Raw genomic sequence first — 17,319 nt, 5'->3', positions numbered from 1 at the left:
GCTGAATGCTAATGCTAAATGCTACGTTAGCCATCAATACTGTTACACAAATGCTTGTTTTGCAATGGTTGAGAAGCATATTTTGAAAATCTGAGATGACAGTGTTGTTAACAAAAGGCTAAGCTTGAGAGCTAGCATATTTATTTCATTTCATTTGCGATTTTCATGAATAGTTAACGTTGCGTTATGGTAATGAGCTTGAGTCTGTATTCACGAACCCGGATCCGGGATGGGGAGATCAGAAAGGTTAAGGCAAAAATGAAAGAAGAGTGGTTGGCTGGGGTGGATTGGTAGGTGTATAATGCTAATGTCTAGCAACTCAAAGACTGAGTTTGAATCTCATCACAGACAAGTTTAGCATTTGAGCTAATTAGCAACCCAAAAGTTGTGAGTTCGAATCTCATCACGGACAACTTTTGCATTTTAGCTAACTACTTAGCATGTTAGCTGAACTCGAACTCTTTTAGCTAACCCTAATCTTAACCCTAACCCTAACCTTAGCCAGCCAGCTAACATAAGCCACCTAGCTAGAATTCGGAACATATTGTACATTTTTCAAATTCTTAACATGTAAGATGAATCATAATTATTAACATAACATAAGAAATAGGTGATTGAAAACAACAAATGAATACATACCATATGAAACATAACATACAAAATAAATTAGCCCGCTCAGATTTACGTAAAGAATAATACGAAATTCTCAGACACCAGGTTGCAGCCAGCTAGTCAGCCAGCTGATGACGCTATGCCAGTGCAAGAAAGCGCAACACAATTCAATAATAAATCAAGAGCAGCCTTGTAACTTTGCCCTCCCTAAGATCCTCATCCCTGCCCACCTCTACCGTCTTGCTTTCTGCTAAAATAATACTATGCATTATGGGAAATATTATTTGAATTTGGTTCAGGATTTTCCATAAACAAAGTAAAATTATACAGTTGTTTTAATATGAGTACAAGCATTTCAGAGGTACAGTTTTGGCCAGAATACATTTGTTATGTTCAACTAATGATTTTAGTCTTTATTTTATTTAACCAATTTAACCAAATTCCAATGGCTTCTGTTTTTGTGAACAAGTTTGTTCATGATTTACACTATTCATATTCATTAACAATCGAACAATGTCAGCAAATACATTTATAGTGTTTTAAAAATAAAACGTTTTTATTTTTTTATTGTAACGGCAAAGTATTTCAGTTTTTAATTACAACTGTCGGTTTTAATAACCTGTAATAAAGCTGAAAGACCAATATACTAAAACGAATATTATTATACATCAATTGTAGCTATACTAGATGTGTTTTAGTTTTATTTGTTATAATAAAAATAATTTATGCATATCAAATTGAGAATAAAACTGATCTCACGAATACGCTTGTATTTGATTGTATGTGACGCTTTCCCACAATGGGAAACAAAATTGCATCCTCTCCAAACCCATCGCATCGTTTGCCTAGCCTAGTGTGCGTAAAGCAGGTCACACACCTGCCCCGAACCAACACCGAACTGCGATCCTTTCTTCCCACGTCTAATTTTCGATTGGACAACTTTCTCCCACGTGTGTTGGCCGGAGATGCTTAAATATGCCCCCAGAGAGCAAATTATTGTACTCGTGGTTTAGTATTATGAATTGCTTCTTGATACGGACCTATTAAAAGAACCAACTGCCTGCCACAGGATGACATCGTTAATCGGAGGACTCGTCTGTTGTATTTCCTTCCTTGCCCTGGAAGTCCAAGCAACATACCGACTTCATGGAGGATACCATCCTCGGCAGCATCAGGCAGACAGCCCTATCGTGCCACGGCAAACGTTTCAGCAGGGCTTCCAACAGCAACAACCATTTCAGAGTGTTCAGCAAGGTCAGCAACAACCATTTCAGAGTGTTCAGCAACCAGCTCAGTTGTCTCAGAATCAAAGAACTATTGATTTGGGAGGTTGGTTCATTTTCATGCATCGTCTATTATTCTGTAGAGAGGCTTATGCTTTCTGTCTATAGTGCGCAGACAGCGGGAGCCGATATTTGGAATAGTCAGCGCAGACTGCTGTTTATATTAAACTATATTTGAGATTATAGTATATTTAAATTAATAGTTTGCAATTGACGTCCATGTATGATGTGCATTAAAGTTTCGAATGTAGTCTAATCTCCCGTATTGGCCAGTCGTCTGGAATTACAGAATAAAGGATTCTCTAAATGATTTGATACTGTACATATACATTCTTACCTTGACAGACAATAACATACATGTAGAAATGCATTAGTAGGAACATGTTACCAAATAGCACATCAAAGGAAGGACTGTCAAAGGAAGGACTGTCAATGTGTAGGCTTGTCAATGTGTAGGCTAATTTACTCAGTCCTTTGAGCTAAATTAAACCTTCCGGCCATTATATTTCAAAGTTAAATGTTCAGAACCCATCAACGTTACATTGTGAGAAATGGAAAACAAGATACTGTATGATGTCGATTACTACTGTAGAAGTTGTATTTTTAATGTTTATTTTTCATCAGCTTTTTTGTATCTGTACTCAATTGCTAGCAGACAGGATCGATTCTTAAGGTTAGCAGCCAGCCTCTTACTGATGCTTAAGGCTATAAGCGTTGTTTTTGTACTTCACGTCATCACCATGTAAGCCATAGGCGCTGGACCAAAAACAATAACCAATGCTCTACTGCACCTTCCTCCCTCGTGGTGGCCCAAAGCACATGGCAATAATCACTAGTACTAGCAGCCACACAGGAAATGGCCACCAGTCATGTACCTCCAGCTCACTGCACCACCCCTTCGACCTGCACCCCCACCCCTCCCTTCTGTGGGTGCTTTTACACCATTATTTTCCCAATCTCTTATCTTGTTCAATGATTGAGCACGTGCTGTGGTAAAAGTCACTATTGGTTTTTTTATGTCCTCTGTAGGTGAATCTTGAGAGAAATAGGATAAACATGTGCTTACTATACTACATTTGATGAATTGACTTTCAAGTTCAAATGTAACCTTCATTTAGCTAGGTAAGTCAGTTAAGAACAAATTCTTATTTACAATGACGGCCTACCCGGGGAACAGTAGAACAACAGATTTGTGTTTTTTTACTTTGTCAGCTCAGGGATTCAAACCTGCAACCTTTCGGTTACTGGCCCAATGCTCTAACCGCTAGGCTATCTGCCGTCCCAAGTTACCATGTTTACTTCCCTGAGAAAAGGTCAGAAACAAAGCTTTGTTTCATCTCGTATCCATTCCTAATCCACTTTACTTCAGATTCAGATTCAGATTCCTTTATTACTTCAGATTCCTTTATTACATCAGATTCCTTTATTACTTCAGATTCCTTTATTACATCAGATTCCTTTATTACATCAGATTCCTTTATTACTTCAGATTCCTTTGTTACTTCAGATTCCTTCATTACTTCAGATTCTCTCATTACTTCAGATTCCTTTATTACTTCAGATTCCTTTATTACATCAGATTCCTTTATTACATCAGATTCCTTTATTACATCAGATTCCTTTATTACTTCAGATTCCTTCGTTACTTCAGATTCCTTCATTACTTCAGATTCTCTCATTACTTCAGATTCCTTTATTACTTCAGATTCCTTTATTACATCAGATTCCTTTATTACATCAGATTCCTTTATTACATCAGATTCCTTTATTACATCAGATTCCTTTATTACATCAGATTCCTTTATTACTTCAGATTCCTTCATTACTTCAGATTCTCTCATTACTTCAGATTCCTTTATTACTTCAGATTCCTTTATTACATCAGATTCCTTTATTACATCAGATTCCTTTATTACATCAGATTCCTTTATTACGTCAGATTCCTTCGTTACTTCAGATTCCTTCATTACTTCAGATTCTCTCATTACTTCAGATTCATTTATTACTTCAGATTCCTTTATTACATCAGATTCCTTTATTACATCAGATTCCTTTATTACGTCAGATTCCTTCGTTACTTCAGATTCCTTCATTACTTCAGATTCTCTCATTACTTCAGATTCATTTATTACTTCAGATTCCTTTATTACATCAGATTCCTTTATTACATCAGATTCCTTCATTACTTCAGATTCCTTTAGACTTGTATTTCTACTGCTTTGTTTTGTAGCATATCGTTGCTGTGTGTAAAGAAGCGTGCACGATCGCCCGCTTAAAAACTAACGTTCCCGTCCAATCTTTTTTTTAAATAGTAACACATGTTAAGGTGACTTGCTAAAACCTTAAGCAACTCCAGGCCTGAATGTGAAACCTGAATGTGTTTGATATATACTGAATGTACAAAACATAGGGAACACCTGCTCTTTCCATATCATAGACTGACCAGGTGAATCCAGGTGAAAGCTATAAATCCTTATTGATGTCACTTGTTAAACCCACTTCAACCAGTGTAGATGAAGACTTGAGACAATTGAGACATGGATTGTGTATGTGTGCCATTCAGAGGGTGAATGGGCAAGACAAAATATTTAAGTGCCTTTGAACAGGGTATGGTAGTATGTGCCAGGCGCACCAGTTTGAGTGTGTCAAGAACTGCAACGCTGCTGGGTTTTTCCATGCTCAAAAGTTTCCAGTGTGTATCAAGAATGGTCCACCACCCAAAGGACATCCAGCCAACTTGACACAACTGTGTCAACATAGCATCCCTGTGGAACACTTTCAACACCTTGTAGAGTCCATACCCCGATGAATTGAGCCTGTTTTGAGGGTGGTGCAACTCGATATTAGGAAGTTGTGCCTAATGTTTTGTACACTCAGTGTATATGACAGAGGAACTCTGGCTAGCAGTTCCCAGTTAAAGTGTGTAGAGCAAACCATTTCACCCTCTGTGGTAAAAACCTATGTCACATTATTTTCCCTCGCAGAAACCCACTGCAAAAGCCGCCCCCTAGATCTGGTGTTCATCATCGACAGCTCCCGTAGTGTACGCCCCCAAGAATTTGAGAAGGTCAAAATATTCTTGGCTGACATGGTCGACACCCTTGAGATTGGCGCAGACGCCACACGGGTGGCCGTTGTGAACTACGCTAGCACAGTGAAGATTGAGTTCCTGCTCAAGACGCACTTCGACAAGCCGGGCCTGAAAGCAGCGTTGGCGCGCATCGAATCCTTAGCGGCTGGCACCATGACTGGGCTAGCCATCAAGACGGCCATGGAGGAGACCTTCACCGAGGGATCGGGCGCCCGGCTAACCAACAAGAACATCGCCAAGGTGGCCATCATCGTGACGGACGGGCGGCCCCAGGACACGGTGGAGGAGGTTGCCGCGGCGGCGAGGGCGGCAGGCATCGAGATCTACGCAGTCGGGGTGGACAGGGCGGACATGAAGTCCCTGCGTCTCATGGCCAGTCTGCCATTGGACGAACACGTGTTCTACGTGGAGACCTACGGCGTCATCGAGAAGCTCACGTCCAAGTTCAGGGAAACACTGTGTGGTAAGAGAATGAGGCTAGTGCTAAGGCTTAGGTGAGAGATAAGACATGTTTGCAAGTCCTCCTATAATAGGGGTGCACAATTGAATAAGAGCCTCAGTCCTTCTGGTTTCAGTTTCTTTCAGTCCTTGACACCTACTAATGTTACTGACCACCCAGGAAACATACCTGGTTTCCCAGTTCTAAACTAGATGTTGGTTTCCCAGTTCTAAACTAGTTGTTGGATTCCCAGGTCTAAACTAGTTGTTGGATTCCCAGGTCTAAACTAGTTGTTGGATTCCCAGGTCTAAACTAGTTGTTGGATTCTCAGGTCTAAACTAGTTGTTGGATTCCCAGGTCTAAACTAGTTGTTGGATTCTCAGGTCTAAACTAGTTGTTGGATTCTCAGGTCTAAACTAGTTGTTGGATTCCCAGGTCTAAACTAGTTGTTGGATTCCCAGGTCTAAACTAGATGTTGGTTTCCCAGTTCTAAACTAGATGTTGGTTTCCCAGTTCTAAACTAGTTGTTGGATTCCCAGGTCTAAACTAGTTGTTGGATTCCCAGGTCTAAACTAGTTGTTGGATTCTCAGGTCTAAACTAGTTGTTGGATTCCCAGGTCTAAACTAGTTGTTGGATTCCCAGGTCTAAACTAGTTGTTGGATTCCCAGGTCTAAACTAGTTGTTGGATTCCCAGGTCTAAACTAGTTGTTGGATTCCCAGGTCTAAACTAGTTGTTGGATTCTCAGGTCTAAACTAGTTGTTGGATTCCCAGGTCTAAACTAGTTGTTGGATTCCCAGGTCTAAACTAGTTGTTGGATTCCCAGTTCTAAACTAGTTGTTTGATTCCCAGTTCTAAACTAGTTGTAGGATTCCCAGTTCTAAACTAGTTGTTGGATTCCCAGGTCTAAACTAGTTGTTGGATTCCCAGGTCTAAACTAGTTGTTGGATTCCCAGGTCTAAACTAGTTGTTGGATTCCCAGGTCTAAACTAGTTGTTGGATTCCCAGGTCTAAACTAGTTGTTGTTTAAAAATCAAGAATGGAAACCAGCAGATGCGGCTCTCGAGGACTGGTGTTGTGCACCTGTACCCAAAAAACATTGACTAATAATAATAATTCTTTCAATATTTAATGTGAAACAGTGATTAAAAAAAGATTCCATATGATAACCCTCAATTGACCAATTAGAAAGTAATTCATAATTTACCTGAATTTATTCTAACCTGATTAATCCTGTTCAAGGTGACGATGTTGTCAGACTAAACCAATCAGCTGTGAGGATGTTTGTTTACAGGTGTGGACGCCTGTGCCCTGGGACACGACTGCGACCACATATGTGTCAACAACAACAACAACAACTCGTACGCCTGCAAGTGTCGGGAAGGCTATACCCTGAATGCAGACAAGAAAACATGCTCACGTAAGGACCACAAGCCTCTATCGGGAATGTGGATAGCACTTTGTTCGATAGGTACCTACATAAGGACTTCATAACACATCCATAACCCATGAATAACCCATATATAAGCAAGCATTTCCCAACAACCACAGGTTGATTTTTGTGATACTTATACTGCAGATTTCAACGATTGTTGACATAAGTATTTATGAAATGCTCATGTACTGCTTGTGAAGGTGTTATGTTATGTATGAGTTATGAATGTATTGTGAAGTCCTTATGTAGGTAGCCTTCAAAATAAAGTGTTACCGGAAAGTTTTTGTGTGTAGGGGACATATTTTACTGTATTTATTGTGTAATACAGAAATGGGAGGATAACAAAAACAAGCCTTGTATTTAGGGGCAAAGGTCAATATTAATGTGAAAGATTTTGTCTTATGTTTACACTTGGCAGCAGGTTCTTTGCAAAACCAAAACCAAAACCAAAACCAGAACCAGAACCAGAACCAGAACCAAAACCAAAACCAAAATGGATCAGGTTCCAACGGTTGGTGCACCTTTATTTCAGAATTCATAGGCTAAGTGCTGCTGTTATGGTATGCATGCCCAGTGCTTGAAGTGGACTGAAATAGATGCCATAGTCATTCTGGCTGCTGGTACTGTTATATTTATTATTCTACAAGAGGTGCAGAAACTCATGATGTGGAACATTTAAGGTGCCCCCCCCGGGAACTCAGTCCCTGTGTGTTCCTGCCAAAGTCAAGCACTGTGCATGCCACTATCCAATGCGTTTACGCCATCTTCGCTAGCTAACATTGCTTTGTCCCCTCTTCACCTTATACGGCCAATAGATGGTGAGTTTGTTGTGATGCGTCGGCTTGGCTTATTCAGCATTAAAACCCACAGAGCTGCAGAGTAGCCCATGGCTGCAGAGCTAAAGCTCTCGACCTGCCTTGGTTATCGACGGTTCCAAGAGCGTCCGCTTGGACAACTTTGAGCTGGTGAAGAGTCGGCGCTGGCACTGTCCAGGTTGGCCTGATCCGGGTACACCAGCTGAGTCCGGACCTAGTTCACCTTAAACCACCACCAAGGCTTTGAAGAAGGCAGTGAGAGGTGTTCAATACATGGGTTCCATGACCGTGCTGGCCCTGCTCCACCTGCTGGAGCAGGAGCTTCACACAGGGAGAAGGCACCAGGCCAAAGTGCCCCGGGGTGGACATCGTGCTGACGGATGGACAGTTGCAAAAGGACATCTCGGAGCATGCCAGGAACCTTAAAGAGCAAGGTGAGAGACCTTTTTCTTAAACAGTATAATGTAACACCATTTTATTGAGTTGAACATATCTGAAGTGGTAAGATGACAACTCCAAACTCTAAAATGACTCACTTTTTTTTTGTTTTTTCATCCAGTAAAAGTTCATTATATGAATGCATGTTTCCTCCTACCGTAGCTGTGCAATACTTAAACATCCAATCCCATGTATATCATGCACCCTATCGCAGTTTTGAGTTTGTCAAAAGAGTGACCTTTGCCCTGTCCTGTCTTCCTTCTCTCTTTCCTCAGGTGTGGAGATGTACGCGGTGGGTAAAACGGAGGAGAACGAGCTCCTGGAGATAGCCTCTGAGCCCCACAGACAGCATTACGTTCACTCGGCTGACTTTAGCACCGTGGAGCAAGTTCTGCCACTGTAAGGAAGAAGGAAATGTATGAGCGAAGGTGCAGCTGCTAGGGAAACAACAGCTAGATCCAGGAGAAGGACCCAAAGGAGCCTGGTCGACTGACTTGTGTTTGGCCTCATACGTTTGTTGGACTGATGCCTGGGTATTTCAAATTGCATGCAGTCACCTGTGGTTTGTTTCACATCTACGGGAGACCTTGAAAATCAAAAGTATACATGATGGGTTTGTGTTATGATGAACAAGTGCTTGATTGAAGGGCTTGTCTACTGCCTTGGTTAAAGCTTGAATGAATGGCTGGCCTACTGCCTTGGTTAAAGCTTGAATGAATGGCTGGCCTACTGCCTTGGTTAAAGCTTGAATGAATGGCTGGCCTACTGCCTTGGTTAAAGCTTGAATGAATGGCTGGCCTACTGCCTTGGTTAAAGCTTGAATGAATGGCTGGCCTACTGCCTTGGTTAAAGCTTGAATGAATGGCTGGCCTACTGCCTTGGTTAAAGCTTGAATGAATGGCTGGCCTACTGCCTTGGTTAAAGCTTGAATGAATGGCTGGCCTACTGCCTTGGTTAAAGCTTGAATGAATGGCTGGCCTACTGCCTTGGTTGAAGCTTTGAAGTGATTGTTAACCTTTTGCAAAACCCAATTGATTTACCATTGACTTCCCCTCAATGATCTAAAAAAACTTAACCTGATCTTTGACTAACTACTTGACATCACTTGACTGTATGCATTGTCTGTATTGGAAGTTTTGACTTTACATGAAGTCAACTAGTTGTAACACTTTACATTAGGTTGCTCACAGTAGCAGGGAATTGTAATATTTGATTGCATTGTGCAATGTGTAACTACACAATTTGTTTCCTTGTATCCACAATGGAAGATGATTTTAATAGATCCCTAAGTGTGGAAGAAGTGACACTTTATGGGGGGCTGCTGAGGGGAGGACGGCTCATAATAATGGCTGGAATGGAGTGAATGGAATGGCATCAAACCCATGGAAACCATGGAAACTATGTGTTTGCTGTATTTGATACCATTCCACCTATACCGCTCCGGCCATTACCACGAGCCCATCCTACTCAACCAACCTGTGCGTAATACTGAGTAGCCTATCCTATTTAGACGACCCAAATAATACAGGAAAAGCTAACAGATAAGTTGTTTATTGGTAACAGCAGTAACTTAACGTCTAGGTTTTTTTCATAAAAAAAATATATAGCATTTATTCATTATTGCCATTGATGTCTTTTTTCAGAGGACGCGAATGAGATGAGTGGGAATGAGCTGAGTGAAGACGCCTGTATGTGTGAGGCTCAGATTGCGTTCCAGATGAAGATGCAGTCCACCATAAAGCAGCTGACCAACAAACATATCCTTTTAAACTCACCAGTCCTTTTTATAATGGGTAAAGGGTGGTATTTACATAGGGCTTTACACAAGATCTCAAAGCCACTACCACCAGCTAACAATGTTGTATGGCCATGTGTATACTGGTCTACTTTGAACTGTTACACTTTTGAACTGTTACACTTTATTACACTTCAGTATATGCATTGAAGAAGACAAGTCATTTCCTTGACTGTTATTTCCACTTGATGACCTATCGAGGAAAGTGACCCGGTTTGGAGGCAGGCGTTGATTCTAAAGAAGAGGACGCTGCCAAGAGACCATTCAGAGCTCACCCAGTTAACCTCAATCTAAAGTGGCTGTATAGTTTTCCTCTTTTATCGACAACAGTCCATTTTGGAGTCATCGTACTGTATAACCTCCTTCAATATATGTGTGTTTTTTTTAGATCTAAAACAATGTATTTAAAAATTGAACAATAATGTTCAATTTGCTCACAACAGATGTCCCCATTTCATTTTTAAAGCTAGGAACAAAGACCAAAGTTGACTTTTTTTTTTTTGCACAATATTTGTCTCCCCATGGTGGCACCTTTCCAGTTTAACAACATTCCATCTTCCACCACATCAGCTATAATAAAGAGGAAACAATAGAGGCTCCGTCACTGACCAGTGATTTGTTTTCTTATTGTGGTGCAGGATAGATGTGGTGCAGGATAAATGTGGTGCAGGATAAATGTGGTGCAGGATAAATGAAAGACAAGACACACGAAATGTCATTTCTGTCAATATATGGTGTTCTATTGTTCTATTTTCTAGTGTTCTATTTTGGATATTTGTACAAATGTACACATTAAATACATATTTTGAACAAATCTCATATTAACATTGTTTCTGTCTGTATTTTTTTGTCATAAAGATTAAAGTGCTACATGCATGTGCTGTATATATACGTCAAGCACAATATAAAAAAAACATAAGAAATACATTTGCTGGCTGTCTCCAAGTTCACCAGCTACTAAACAATTTGTATGGAGAATAATTAACCCCCCTAAAAAAAGGAGAGACTGAAAAGTGATTGTCAAGTTTATATATGCCATTTCGCAGACACTTTTATCCAAAGCAACTTTAGGTCATGCTTGCATACTTACATCCAAAGTGAATACAGTTGTAACTACATTTTTATGTATGGGTGGTCGTGTGAGTCAAACCCTCAACCCTGGTGTCAAGCACCATGACCTACCAACTGAGAGCCATACATGACCAAGGAATTTTACAGACTAGCTGGATGATTTAAAAAGGATGCACATAATGTTGCCAAACATTTCCCAGACTGAGCCATACTGTAGATATTCGAATACATGGCTCTGGCATTTCCCGTTTCAGAAGTGTTAACATACACAAATGGGAACAGTGCATGGAGATAATAAACTTGGAATAAAGAGACAAACATGCCGAAGGGAGTGCAACGAACAAGGACTACAACACAACACAGATATGAATAATGATGGACTACAATTACCGCAATGTTGAGAGCGGAAGCCTCGACAAAGAGCTTTCCGGTGTGTGGTTACCAGGGATACCGATGAAAGCGACGTCGATGTTCTGCAACGAAAGCTGGCTTGTGAATTTAGTTTATGAAGGAAACCCATAGTTATGAGATGCAATATATTCTCACCTATGAATGTATTTTGCGCGGAGTTTGCTAGCTATATTCTACAATAGTTTGTTTGTCAACGGTGACTGAATCTCCAGCTAGCTAACGTTACTTCCATAAGCTAGCTAGCAAGTTGCTATCGTTTGCTCTCTAACATTGCTAGCTGGCTAATGTTAGCTTTAGCAAGCAAATTCTAGTGAACGTGTGTTGGGTCACTTGGCAGCAACGATGTTTATTTATCTCAGTAAGAAGGTAGGCATCCATTTCGGTGACTTTTAGCTGTCAGATAGTTTTGTTGATACGCGTGAAGCTTCCATACGTCTCTCACTTGTTGTTGCCTATCAAGACGAGAACCGCATCAACATGCCGTTATGATTAATATTGTATTCATCACCATTATGCACATAGTCTCTTGCATGCTTGAGCCAGCCATTTACTGCTAGCTAGCTAGTTATGAAACCTGCAAACTAACGTTAGTGCATGTTACTACTTACTACCTGTGATAGCAGACACATTTTTCAGAGCCTGTTGGCATAAGCAATACAATCAATGTCCCTTTTGCCTACAACAGTAACAACCAGTTATAATCAATTTGATCTAAATGTACAATCCTCTTCCCCTCTCAGATTGCCATCCCCAACAACATACGGCTGAAGTGTGTGTCATGGAACAAAGACCAAGGCTTTATAGCCTGTGGAGGGGATGAGGGTCTTCTCAAAGTCCTGAAGCTGGAGACACAGACAGGTGAATTGGCTTTCCAACACAAGTTACCTCTCTCTATAAGTGGAGATTGGCGGAGAGTACCATCTGAGCTATGTTATGCAATGTTTACAAACCCATTTGATTCAGATTAATTTTAGTTATTTAGCAGACACTTTTATCCAGAGTGACTTACAGGAGCAATTAGGTTTAGTGGCTCAATGCTCTCAACCGTGATGCTACCTGCCTCCCAGATTCCAAATGTTTGTGAAACAGAGCTAGAGTAGCTAATTGTGTGTGAAAAACAATTTAAAACCGAAATGAGCTTGGCAACAGCAGACATACTCTGCCAGCAGTATTATGTCAATTAGAAAGTAGGAGGGTGAGTTTCTATCTGAGCTTTACCCCCGTGTGTTACCTAAAGGGCTCAGACTTTTCTGTTTCCATTGGCACGAATGTCTCATGGGACCATGGCCCTGGCGGACTTGCTCTGACTTGGCTAACTGTGGACTTTTAATGCCTTGTCACAAAGCAACTGTCTTTGTGATGCAGAGGTTGTTGATTCTACTCACCCCAAGTCTTTAGTGTCTTAGGTGGAAGTGCAGCATAATGGTGTTAGGAACTAATTTGCTCGGGCTTCTCTGTATTAGGCTACTTTAGAGCTATGGTATGATTCAAGCAGCTTGTGATGTTGACAGGCTTATTTAACTCACTATAGGCTAGATAATCAAATCAAATGTTATTGGTCACATACACGTGTTTAGCAGATGTTATTGCGGGTGTAGCGAAATGCTTGTGCTTCTACTTCCGACAGTGCAGTAATATCTAACAATTTCACGACAGATACCTAATGCACACAAATCTAAGTAAAGGAATGGAATTAAGAATATATAAATATATGAATTGGATATGTAAATATATGGACGAGATTGGCTTGGTTTAGGCTTGAGCATTTCAAATCATGCAAAAATGTGCACCTTTTGTATCCAGAGAAGAAGAAACACTTAAGGAATAATTACTTAGTGTTAGGAATTACTGTACTAGTATCCTATAAAGGAATTAGGAGTGTCCTATATATGTAATTAGCCTAAACAATAGTGTTGTAATTGTACAAACACACACAAAAAAAAACATGACCTCTTGTTCTCATTGGCGCTGTGAACTTTCAACAGACGATGCCAAACTCAAAGGACTTGCAGCACCCAGCAATTTGTCAATGAATCAGACACTTGAAGGCCACAGTGGTAAGTAACGCGCTACTATGCCTCTTTCTGGGAGCCAGTGGGACCTCTGAACTCTGTTTGTTGTTTGGTATGACACAGGTGCAGTCCAGGTTGTGACGTGGAATGAGCAGTACCAGAAGCTCACCACGAGTGACCAGAATGGTCTCATTATTGTGTGGATGCTCTACAAAGGTAGGCTACACTGTATAGTCACATTTACTGATAATAATGCATGGGTTGGTAAAACACAAGATCCATCAGGATGCCTGTGGTCAGAAAGACTGTAGGCGTATTACACTTGAAGGATATGTCAAGTCAGAGAAACACTTCAGCCATCTTGAAGCCATCTCAGTGTTGTCCATTTCTGTTGACTATTATGACATAATGATATGGTGTGGGACTATGTGATGATTATAATGATATGGTGTGGGACTATGTGATGATTATAATGATATGGTGTGTGACTATGTGATGATTACAATGATATGGTGTGTGAATAGGCTGCTGGTACGAGGAGATGATTAACAACAGGAACAAGTCCGTGGTGAGGAGCATGAGTTGGAATGCAGACGGCCAGAAGATTTGTATTGTTTACGAGGACGGGGCAGTCATTGTTGGATCTGTAGATGGTAAGTGCTCCTCTCTTTATCACGTCTGTCTGGACAGTTTGGTTCGTTTTCCCAAACAGAGATTAAGCCTAGTCTTGGGCTAAGAAACACTTCCATAAAGACCAAATAATTGTTTTTCTAATTCATGCACTGGGTCCATCGGGTTATTTCAGTTTTAACAGTCAGAACAAGTTGTCATTGGATTGCCGTTGCTTTCTCACACCCATTGTATTTATTTTTAATTTTTTTTTAAATTTTACCTTTATTTAACTAGGCAGGTCAGTTAAGAACAAATTCTTATTTTCAATGACGGCCTAGGAACAGACGGCCTAACTGCCTGTTCAGGGGCAGAACGACAGATTTGTACCTTGTCAGCTTGGGGTTTTGAACTTGCAACCTTCCGGTTACTAGTCCAATGCTCAAACCACTAGGCCACCCTGCCGTATAATGGTAATGAGAAAAGCATCATGACGAATATGGCACGTGGTTGTTTTATAATGGATCTGTTTTGTCTTTTTAGGTAACCGAATCTGGGGGAAAGAGCTCAAGGGAATTCAGCTCGCTCACGTGGCCTGGTCGCCAGATAGCAAGATCCTCCTTTTTGGGATGGCCAATGGGGAAATCCACATCTACGACAATCAGGGAAACTTCATAGTAAGTCTGGTAGCCTTTGAAAAAGATAGCAACACCCCAAAAGTAACGATGGATAGCGCTTTTTGTACACTTAGTAAAGGTGCACGTTTTAATTGTTCTAGAGTGTTTAATGCAACCCCACTTCTGAAGAGTGGATAACTTAGTTCTTGGAGACTTAGAGATACTCATTATGTTGCAGATGAAGATGACGGTCAGCTGTCTGCACAACGTGACTGGAGCCATCAGTATCGCAGGGATCCACTGGTACGCAGGGTCAGAGGGCTACGTGGAGCCAGACTGCCCCTGCCTGGCCATCTGCTTCGATAACGGACGGTGTCAGGTCATGCGATACGAGAGTGATGAAAGTGAGTGAATTGGTCAATAACTTTTGTGAAACAGCACAGTTAAAAATATATGGCAAATAGAAATCAAACTGGATGGACATCAGAAAAAGATGGGTGAGGGTAGAGGAAGGACAAAATAGAACTATTGTAAAATAGATTGTGTTCATAAAATGTATATAGTATGTATAAGCTGGAAGTAGAAACCTGTGTGTTGTTGTTCATTAGTTTGTTCCAATGGGTAGAAGGGTGGTTAAGTTAGTGGAAAATAATTAAGGAAAATATAATAAATACGTTTTTAAAAATATATATGTATGTGTGTATGTACAGTTGAAGTCGGAAGTTTACATACACTTAGGTTGGAGTCATTAAAACTTGTTTTTCAACCACTCCACAAATTTCTTGTTAACAAACTATAGTGTTGGCAAGTCGGTTATGGCATCTACTTTGTGCATGACACAAGTCATTTTTCCAACAATTGTTTCAATTCTAATTCACTGTATCACAGTGGCTCAGAAGTTAACATACACTAAGTTGACTGTGCCTTTAAACAGCTTAGAAAATGATGTCATGGCTTTAGAAGCTTCTGATAGGCTAATTGACATAATTTGAGTCAATTGGAGGTGTACCTGTGGATGTATTTCAAGGCCTACCTTCAAACTCCGTACCTCTTTGCTTGACATCATGGGGAAATCAGCCAAGACCTAAAAAAAAAGATTGTAGACCTCCACAAGTCTGGTTGATCACTGGGAGCAATTTCCAAACGCCTGAAGGTACCATGTTCATCTGTACACACAATAGTACACAAGTATAAACACCATGGGACCACACAGCCATCATACTGCTCAGGAAGGAGACGCGTTCTGTCTCCTAAAGATGAACGTACTTTGCTGCGACAATTGCAAATCAATCCCAGGACAACAGCAAACGACCCTGTGAAGATGCTGGAGAAAACAGGTTCAAAAGGATCTTGGTACAAAAGTATCTATATCCAAAAATATAACTATTTGGCCATAATGACCATCGTTATGTTTGGAGGAAAAAGGGGGAGGCTTGCAAGCTGAAGAACACCATCCCAACCGTGAAGCACGGGAGTGGCAGCATCATGTTGTGGGGGTGCTTTGCTGCAGGAGGGACTGGTGCACTTCACAAAATAGATGGCATCATGAGAAAGGAAAAGTATGTGGCTATATTGAAGCAACATCTCAAGACTTCAGTCAGGAAGTTAAAACTTGGTCGCAAATGGGTCTTCCAAATGAACAATGACCCCAAGCATACTTCCAAAGTTGTGGCAAAATGGCGTAAGGACAAGTCAAGTTATTGGAGTGGCCATCACAAAGACCTGACCTCAATCCTATAGAAAATGTGTGGGCAGAACTGAAAATGGGGAGGGGGTGGAATGGGGAGTTAGAAAGGGAAATGGGGAGGGGGTGGAATGGGGAGTTAGAAAGGGGAATGGGGAGGGGGTGGAATGGGGAGTTTGAAAGGGGTGAGGGGAATATTGAGGGGGTGGAATGGGGATGAGGGGGTGGAATGGGGAGTTTGAAAGGGGTGAGGGGAATATTGAGGGGGTGGAATGGGGATGAGGGGGGGGAATGGGGAGTTTGAAAGGGGTGAGGGGAATATTGAGGGGGTGGAATGCGGAGTTAGAAAGGGGTGAGGGGAATGGGAAGGGGGTGGAATGGGGAGCGAGCGGAATGCGGCGGGAGAAAATTGAGTTTTGTAGAGATTGCAGAATCCTTGACAGTTAAATGTCGGCTATAATGACATATTGTCAAATTATGCCAGAACCTCAAGGTCTAAACTGTAAAAGAGATATTTACATGTTTTCATTTTAACATAATTTCAATCAGTTTTGCCTGCTGGGTGGAAACCCCTGGCTAAGTTGGTTACATTTGAGTAAGTTTGGGGTAATATTGTGATAATGACAATGAAGGTCCTCGCTCCACCGCCAATTCCCCTTCCTTGTAAAGCCTTTCTCCTGACCATCTCCAGGCCCAGTGTTCATAGACACACTGATGAACGTGGCCAGTATCCAGTGGAACCAGTGTGGCAGCGTGCTGGCTGTGGCAGGCTCCCTGAGGGGCATGGAGAAGGAGGTCAACGTGGTGCAGTTCTACACCCCATTCGGAGAGGTGAGAGAGCCAGGACATCCTAGACGCCAACCTCTCTCATAGCATAGCTTTCAGATGTTCCCTGGCAATGTGGAAAGTTGTAGGCAAACATGACTTGTTTTTTGTTTAAGTCAACCGGCTTTCTGAGTTAGACTGAATGATACTCACCGAAATAAATTAAGTTTGTGTAAATAAAAA

The 17,319-nt window shown here is 41.2% G+C and overlaps 2 protein-coding genes across 6 annotated transcripts in view; both read left to right on the top strand.

Moving 5' to 3' along the window:
• The first annotated feature begins 1,419 nt into the window (after positions 1–1,419).
• LOC110498223 (matrilin-3) lies at positions 1,420–10,729 on the top strand. Of its 4 annotated transcripts, none has more exons than XM_021574858.2 (6): positions 1,420–1,941; positions 4,880–5,449; positions 6,719–6,844; positions 7,281–7,370; positions 9,756–9,869; positions 10,093–10,729. In XM_021574858.2, the coding sequence occupies exons 1-6, from the start codon at positions 1,683–1,685 to the stop codon at positions 10,137–10,139; spliced, it is 1,206 nt and encodes a 401-aa protein (XP_021430533.2). In that variant the 5' UTR covers positions 1,420–1,682; the 3' UTR covers positions 10,140–10,729. The 4 variants fall into 4 exon arrangements, with proteins under 4 accessions (XP_021430533.2, XP_021430532.2, XP_021430535.1 ...); XM_021574857.2 differs by having other exon boundaries at positions 7,278–7,370; XM_021574859.2 differs by having other exon boundaries at positions 1,427–1,866; positions 7,278–7,370.
• A 687-nt stretch (positions 10,730–11,416) lies between these two features.
• Positions 11,417–17,319, top strand: part of wdr35 (WD repeat domain 35) — a 40,635-nt gene continuing 34,732 nt past the window's right edge. For both annotated transcript variants that reach the window (XM_021574840.2, XM_021574839.2), the window contains exons 1-8: positions 11,417–11,755; positions 12,130–12,247; positions 13,375–13,446; positions 13,525–13,617; positions 13,926–14,054; positions 14,554–14,687; positions 14,866–15,031; positions 17,003–17,142. In XM_021574840.2, coding sequence (XP_021430515.2) covers positions 11,732–11,755; positions 12,130–12,247; positions 13,375–13,446; positions 13,525–13,617; positions 13,926–14,054; positions 14,554–14,687; positions 14,866–15,031; positions 17,003–17,142 — 876 coding nt within the window. In that variant the 5' untranslated portion in view covers positions 11,417–11,731. The remainder of the gene's footprint in view (positions 11,756–12,129; positions 12,248–13,374; positions 13,447–13,524; positions 13,618–13,925; positions 14,055–14,553; positions 14,688–14,865; positions 15,032–17,002; positions 17,143–17,319) is intronic.

The sequence above is a fragment of the Oncorhynchus mykiss genome, chromosome 19, assembly GCF_013265735.2.
Source record: "Oncorhynchus mykiss isolate Arlee chromosome 19, USDA_OmykA_1.1, whole genome shotgun sequence".
NCBI classification, from domain to species: domain Eukaryota; kingdom Metazoa; phylum Chordata; class Actinopteri; order Salmoniformes; family Salmonidae; genus Oncorhynchus; species Oncorhynchus mykiss.
Note: the sequence above shows the minus strand (reverse complement) of the source record. Positions and strands in the feature narration are given on the sequence as shown.